Below are 8,185 nucleotides of genomic sequence, written 5' to 3'. Positions count from 1 at the left end.
GGAGGGGGAAGAATAGGGGAGCCCATGGCTGATATGTAGAACTGAATGGTATTGTAAAATAAATAAAAATAAATTTAAAAAAAGAGCAGTAAGTGCTCTTAACGGCTGGAGCAGTCTCTCCCACTCCTGGCTCATGTTTTGATACAGGCTCTCTCACTGAGATAACTGTGAAACACCATATGGGTGCTGGGAATTGAATCTGGGTCCTCTGGAAGAGCATCCAGTGCTCTTAACCATCTCTCCAGCCCTGATGTAGCATTCTTAATCATCCCAGGAAGTTCATGTGAACAGAGAAACAGATCTCCACAGTGTACTGCTCTTGTGTGGTTAAGCATAATACACAGAATATATGTTCTTTTTTATTTGCCCAAAGTACACTCTTGTGTGGTGAGACACACTCCTTACTAACCCTAATCAGTCTGTGCCAGCTGGGTAAAGGTGAGGCTCCTTCTCATCCCCAAATTTTATATGTAGGACACAGGTGTGGCAATGAACATCCACCTTTGGATATGATTGGTTCATGCACGAAACAGGATCTAAGCTAGGTACAGTAGTCATCCATGGAGATCTGCTAGTCTCCTGGTCCTTTCTCTTCTTCCTTAATGAATCATAAAAACTATGTACATCCAGAGCTGCTAGGGTCTGCTTTTTCTTGCATATGCAGAGAGCTCACCACAAAATAGGTCAAATTACAGAAATTTGTTCCAGATGTGGAACTAAGAGGAAGAAAAACACACATACACAGAATAGTGCTGGTAATGACATTGAACTGCTGGGTCTAATAATGTCAGACCTTCCCCTAGGTGACTAGCATATATTCATTAACATTTATTTATGTTTTTCTTAGAGGACTTTGAGTTGATCTTATTGATAGTCATCACATCCATCTTTCATGGAAAACTTTCCCAAACAAATCACGTCCTACTGTTAACATAAAATGTGCTTCCACTGAGGTTGGGTGATGGGAAGTGGGTATGGGACTCAAACAGAAGAGCTGCAGCTGAGACACATGGTTTCAATGTATATGGGAGAGAAGTCATGAAAATCAGCAGAGATCAGCATCCAAATTGAACGACAGCATTGATCTTTATGGTCACACATCTGTTAGTTCCTACCTTGCCACTACACATCTTTTCAAAATCCAAAACAAGCAAAAAAAAAAAAAAAACTGCTTACAGCCCATTATTCTGGTCTTCAGAATAGAGACAGAATTGTTTCCTGTTTCCTGATCACAGATGGAAGTTATCCTAGAAGTTTCCGGGACCTGACTAATTTAGGGAGGCAGAGGAATGCTCAAACCTTTCCAGGACCAAGGAGAAGATTGACAACTCAAAAGACAACCAAGTCTTTCCTTTGTAATGAGACTTCACTGCCAGTGCTGTGATCCTTAGCTGAACTGACACTTTGAGAGGGCCCAGCTCAAGACTCTTGACAGTTCAGGACCAACCCCAGCACCCCTGTGGACCACTCTCTATGATGCGGGCTTGATGAAGCCGTAATCCATGCACTTGATGAGACATTCCCGGGCCGTCTGAACCACAGTTGCTCTCTTCTCATCCGGCTCCTGTTTTCCCACCACAGTCAGGATCTCCAGCAGTTCGCTCTCCACCAGCTTCCTGGCCAGCTCAGCATCCGCTGACAACAGGTTGTAGGCAATGACCAGGCCCCGGTGTTGCACTGATAACTGGTCATGCAGGCAAAGCCGCTGTAGGATCTCCAGCCACTGCGTTGTCTGCAGAGTGGAAATGGGTAAGCAAGGATTTGAGAAATCGGTGAGGAGGCAGAAAGAACACTCGACAACCAAGAGAAACAGAAGGTATCAGCCATACCCACAGCTAAGTAACTTTACTATGACCACATATCTGTAAATAGTAATAAACTAAAATGGGCCCACAGCCCTTATCCATTTTATTTGTCTATTTAAGATTTATTTATTTATTATGTGTACAGTGTTCTGTCTGCATGTATGTCTGCATGCCAGAAGAGGGCACCAGATCTCATTAGAGATGGTTGTGAGCCACCATGTGGTTGCTGGGGATTAAACTCAGGTCCTCTGGAAGAGCAGCCACTGCTCTTAATGGCTAAGCCATCTCTCCAGCCCGTTATTTATTTATCTATTTTTTTTAATTCATTCTGCCTGTGTTTGTATGTGTGTGGTATGCATGTATGTATGCATGCTCGGAGGCCTGAAATCGATGTGTGTCAGTTGCCTTTTTCAATCACACTCCACTTTTTTGTTTGGTTTTGTTATTTGAGACAGAGTTTCTCTGTGTAGAACTAGCTGTCCTGGATCTCGCTCTGTAGACCAGACTGGCCTCAGACTCACAGAGATCTGCCTGCCTCTGCCTCCCGAGGACTGAGATTAAAGGCATGCGCCACCACTGCCTGGCTCACAGTCCACTTTTATTTGGAGAGGTAGCATCTCTCAATTGAACCCAGAGCTCATTGAGCAGCTGCATTAGCTAGCCAGTTTGTCCCTGGAGTGCTGGGATTACAGGCATCCACAATACCTGCCTGGTTTTTACATGGTTGCTAGAGATCCGAACCCTGGTCCTCATGCCTGCACAACAAATGCTTTATCCACTGAGCTCTCTCCCCAGCCCCCATCTATTTATTTTTTTTAAACCTCTTGAGAAGCAGAAAGATAGGCTCCCTGAACATCTCAGCAGAATGAAGATGCAGAATACTAAGGAGAGTCCTCAAGCGGGGAACATGGATGATGCTCTCTTCTATCAAGCCAGGTGCCCTTTGAGACAAGAGCTCCAGGCATGTTCTCCAGCCCTGGTTTGGACTGGAATAAACAAAGAAACCGCGGTGAATTCTCTCATTCCCTCTCCATCCACCGTCCACAATCATGAGGACAGTTGGCTGTTGTGTGTCAGTGCTCAGCCACCCTCACCACCCTAGGAGACAGACAGCGAGGAAGCTGGAAGCACAGCCGGGCGTGACTCCTGGCACTGCATGCACACATGTGAGACAGCAGAGTAGAGCCAACATCTGTATACATCTGTATGCGTTTGGATTCAGAGAGAGCCATCCCCAGGCCCCATTCAGCACTTGCCATCTGCCTGGCCTCACCTAAGTTATGTGCCTCAAGATTCTCATCTGGCACTGTGCTTCTGCTAGCGCCATTTCTAAACCTGTTTCCCAATGGGAAAAAAAATGAGGATATTAATAATCCCCTACCTGCCAGGATGATTGGGAATATTAAATGATGTAATATGTGTGTATGTCAACACATATACATATCCCCTTAGGGCAGCATCCCACTTATGAGATGTGCAAAGAGTCACCAACGTGTTCTGGTTGACCATGTGTCCACTGGAGCCATTGTGTCTAGTTACTCCATGAGAAGCAACTCTAAGGCACTGGCTTCTAAGTGTGGTCCCCAGGCCAGGAGTTCCCTCCCATACCCCAATCTACTGAATCAGAATACCAATAGAAACTGTTCTAACTATCTCCATGGGTGATGCCTAAAAGCATGATAGTTTTGAAGAGTCTGCCATAGTAAAGGAGACTGAAGTCCAGAGTCCACACAGGATAAACAGTACCCAGCAGAGAGCTCTGGTGACAGGACAAAAAAGCCTACATGGAACTCAGAGACCAACACACACACACACACACACACACACACACACACACACACACACACAGAGAGAGAGAGAGAGAGAGAGAGAGCCTTCAACTGACCATGTAAAGGAGCCAGTCTCTACCCCAGATCCAGATACGAGCATGTTTGAACTGAGTTGACCTTTTCACTCCAATGGAAATAAATGTCCATGAGCTAGGCTCTGTGTGGGGAGATGAGAAAAGTCTCATGCTTGAGACTAACAATAGTATTCCCACTATACCTGCTGAGGTGCCCATAGTCTTACCAGAATAGCCTGGCATCCTGTCCATGGCAGGGAACTTACAGCCTGTACCAAACCACAGCAGCTTCCTTCAGTGTCCCAACCCCTTCCACACTTCCCTGAGGAACTCATGAGCCCCTCAACAGTAATGTGCACCATGTTATTATCATTCTTCAGTAGGGGTTACATGCGCCCACAAAGGCAATGGGACAGTATGGTCTGAAGGCTGGTATACCTCACCCAGCTCCCTCCTGTCCCCAGCCTGCTCTTACCACCTGCGTCATCTTGAGGCATAGTTTCTTGTGTGCTGCGGTCAGCATGGCCAAGGCCCCAGCTGCTGCGTTCTGCAGCTTATCATCATCCTCTCCGCAGAGCAGCACCACCAGCTTTAGACGGTCATTCCCATCAGCCAGGAACCTCTCCTGAACCTGTTCCGGGGCAGGTGTGTGACTCAATGAGAGATGTCCCATGCCTGCACCTCCCAAGGACAGAAAGAGGCAGCTGAAGATCCCTGACCTAGGATCTCTGGGAGATTTGCTTAGAGCTGTTTCTGCATAAAGCTCTTCCCTGATTGCCTGAGTGAAGGGGGCTACAAATGCCCGCAGCCAAAAGGCTAAAGAAAAAAAAGGCCATTTCCCACCTCCCCTATATTGTGTGGTCTGCCTATTCCTGGCATCTCCACTCTAGGAAAAGCTGTAACTTCTCTTTGGGGAATATAAACTGCTTCCCCCACAGCCCTGGGCTTTTGTGATCTGCTGTGAAATGAATTTGCTGTCCCTGAAAACGTGGGGACTTGTACAGATGCAGGGGCAATTAGGGAGTTTGCCTGATATTGGGGAGTAGATGTCCTGTCTCCACCAGATGAGACTGAAGCATCCCAAACACCTGAAAGCAGAAGCTGCCTGATGCCCATCCAGCACTCTGACCTGTCACAAAGAGGTATTAAGTCCCCATGGTATCTTACTGCCATACTTTACATGACAGTAAAAATCTAGCGGGTCAAGTTTAAGGACATTCTATTGAAGCAAATATCCAAATTGTAGATCTCTGAAAGAGGATAAAGGTCACAGATACTCCGATAAGAGTCTCCTTCTGCATCTCCCTGGATCTGGAGTAGTGGCCATCAAAGGGGAGGTATGAAAGAAGTCAGTATGGCCCTCTCTTCTGGGGACCAGCTGGAAGCCACTGGAAGCAGCTGTCCCACCAAGGACTACAGCCCTCTCCTCTCCTACACCTTGATGTGGCCATGACCTAGTTATCACTGGTGGAGTGGAAGCCGAGTTGAGCTGTGTCACTGACAGGCCACCTTGGGTAAGTGGCACAGTTCTCCTTCTATGGTCGTTCACTACCAAACAGAGATCACTCCAGGGTGGCAGGAGGGCAGCACTTCTTGATGCCCCACAAGGCTTGGATTCCTAGTCACTGTGTAGACAAGCCACCAACTCAATGGCACTCCAGCATGACCAGAAATAAACCTCTGTCCCTTAAGACTGCTATGTAGTTTGATTCTCTTGCTGCAGCAGCAGGTGATCCCCGCCCCCAGGGAAGGTTGCCTCCTCTTTCACAATGCCCTCTTTGTACCCCACCACCATCCCTGACTCCTTAGACACACCCTGTTCCTCCCATATAACTGCCAGGTCCTAGATCAGCCTTAGGCCAGCCCCTTGGTGGACTTAATCTCTGCTGACTGGGTTTCATAAATTGGGTTTTCCTCCATGTGGTAGTTAGAATAAAAATGGCCCCATAGGCTCATATGTTTGAATATTTGGCCCCAGTTGGTGGAACTGTTTGGGAAGGAAAAGGAGGCGTGGCTTTGTGGAAGAGGTGTGTCAATGGGGGTGGGGGCTTTGAGATTTCAAGACTCCTGTGATTCCTGCTGCTCTCTCTTTGCATTGTGGTTGTGGATCAAGATGTGAGTTCCCAATTGTTCCCTTGGTCTGCCATCACGAACTCTAACCCTCCAAAACTGTACACCAAATCAAATGCTTTCTGTAATAAGTTGCCTTAGTTCTGGTGTTTTATAACAACACTATAAAAGTAAGTAAGACACTCTGGTAACAGGAGGGGGTCTAAGACTTGAATTAGGTATAGAGGTTAAAAGTCTCAGGCCTCACATGTCCTTGCATGAGGGCTCAGATTCCAGAAGTGTCTCAGATCTGGACCTGTCATGTCTCTGATGTACCTTGCAAGCACAGGTCACCATGAGATGCTTGGTCACCATGAGAAGAAGATACTCATTAGAGGTTCATAATTTGTCCTGTTTCTTGACCATGAAGCCCTATGGTATGTCCTTAATTCATTTTCTTTTCTTTTCTTATCTTTCCTTTTTTTAGACAGGATTTCTCTGTGTAACATCTCTGGCTGTCCTGGAACCCACTCTGTAGACCAGGCTAGCCTTGAACTCACAGAGATCTGCCTGCCTCTGTCTCCTGAGTGCTGGAATTGAAGGTGTGCGCCACCACCACCCAGCTCATTTTCTTTGTAGATCTTATGATTACTCAGTGGTAAGTACAGCTATGGTGCATTGCAGGTTTCGTGGACCTGGTGATATTCATAGTGAGCTGTTCTAAAGTGACTCAGAACTGCTTTAGCATTTCTTTACTGTCCTGTGGATCTTTAGTGATGACAAGTGGTCTAGCCTCTCTTAACCTCCAAGCTGGGAGCCCTGATCTCCCAGCTGCCTTGCTATGTCATTATTTAGGCTTAATTAACTTAGAAAAAAAGGCACCTTCCATCTCACTAAGACCAAGACTCAGCTTCATTACACTATGAATATGTTTCCTTAGGACTCCTACAGGGAAAGAGGGTCCTAATCTAGGTGTGATCTGGGGACTCCTGGGTTCTCTGATCAAAATGCTGCTTTAGTATCGTCTCATGGCCCCAGCCTTATCCCAAGGCCAACATTCATGTCTTGGTTACCCCATCCCCTAGAGCCCCAGCCTCATCCCAAACCTGATGCTCACACCTTGGTCACCCTGTCCTCTGGAGCCCCAGCCTTACCTCCTTGTTGAGCACCATGTTACACATGCATTCAGTGGCTGCCTGCCGTAGTTGGTCATGGTTTTCAAACATATAGTTCTCAATGTCTGGCAGGGCCTTCTCCTTGAAGATCTTCTGCCTGGAGTGGAGGGGAAGGGACAGAGGGCTTTGGGTCCCCAGCGGTGAGCATGTGAGACTGGTCATGCAGGGTTCTTCCTCTATCTTCATGGGGTCCCTCCCACATCCTCAGCCTATACAGTGTAAAGGGCACTGGGCCCACCCCAGAAGAGACACCAATGGATATAAATTAAATGACATCAATGTCTCCAGGTCACAGCAAAGGGCTCCAGGATGAATGTGTCACCCCATTGGAGATAGTTGTTATTATTATTATTATTATTATTATTATTATTATTATTGGAAAAGGAAATTCTCTTCTGTTCCTGCTGTATGTGAGGTCAAGAGCTACACTGTGACCAGGAGAGAGAAGAAAAGTCCATCTGAAAGTTAAGACAACAGAGGGGAGGGGAGAGAAGAGGACTGGATGTCCAGTAAGCAGACAAGTTCATAATCCCTACATTAAACCACTCCTGACTGGTTTATCCCAAACTTAATTTGCATGAGTCAGTATGCTTCCTTAATTCAAGAGCCAGTTAGGCTAGGTTGTCTGCCACTTAAAACCACAACACAATACAGTCTGCTTCCAAGAAGGGATACCAATTAACCCTTCCATCCACCCAGCTGTGCCTTTGTGACGTCGGCTTTATACAGTCCCGGTGTGTTTTGATAGGGTGCCAGCTCAAACCCCCTCCTGTCCTGGTTTCATATCTGATGCGGTCATCCGAGCAGAGGAGTCAGTACACGATCCGTACAAAGCTTCAACCAAACGCTCTTCGGACACCTCTGTGTACCTCTGCCCTCCCCACCTGGCCCACTTACCTAAGTTTGTCACTGCGCCCAGACAGGTTGGTGAGTCCTAGGAGAGCCTCATAGTTCTGAAGCCCATCCCTCTGTGTGTCCAGGAGACTCACGAGGGGCCGCACCACCTCATACACCTGTGGGGGTTGACACAGGTCAGGTGAGATTCCCGCATTTCCCAGTCTCTTGCATCGGATGCTTTACATTTCCAAAGCCCTTTCTCTTCCGTACTCTGTCTGGTTTAATCTGCACGGTGATCCTGAGAGGCTAAATTGTTCCCTTTTTTTTTTTTTTTTTTTTTTTTTTTTACTGTTCCAATGAGAAAGCTGAGTTCAGGAGGATAATCATATTCACTAGAGGTAGAGCCAGGGCTGGTGTCCAGGTGTCTCTGATTCATTATCCTCCCTGTGACAACACCACGACCCTTTCTTAGCAGA

The 8,185-nt window shown here is 46.9% G+C and overlaps 1 protein-coding gene across 1 annotated transcript in view; it reads right to left on the bottom strand.

Moving 5' to 3' along the window:
- Positions 1-804: 804 nt before the first annotated feature.
- Unc45b (unc-45 myosin chaperone B) overlaps positions 805-8,185 on the bottom strand; it is a 32,914-nt gene continuing 25,533 nt past the window's right edge. The window contains exons 17-20 of the mRNA XM_028866998.2: positions 7,770-7,885; positions 6,852-6,969; positions 4,124-4,279; positions 805-1,732 (exon numbers count right to left, since the gene is read on the bottom strand). Coding sequence (XP_028722831.1) covers positions 1,472-1,732; positions 4,124-4,279; positions 6,852-6,969; positions 7,770-7,885 — 651 coding nt within the window. The 3' untranslated portion in view covers positions 805-1,471. The remainder of the gene's footprint in view (positions 1,733-4,123; positions 4,280-6,851; positions 6,970-7,769; positions 7,886-8,185) is intronic.

The sequence above is a fragment of the Peromyscus leucopus genome, chromosome 8b (assembly GCF_004664715.2).
Source record: "Peromyscus leucopus breed LL Stock chromosome 8b, UCI_PerLeu_2.1, whole genome shotgun sequence".
NCBI classification, from domain to species: Eukaryota; Metazoa; Chordata; class Mammalia; order Rodentia; family Cricetidae; genus Peromyscus; species Peromyscus leucopus.
The sequence above is the reverse complement of the archived record's forward strand: the minus strand, read 5'-3'. Positions and strand labels throughout refer to the sequence as shown.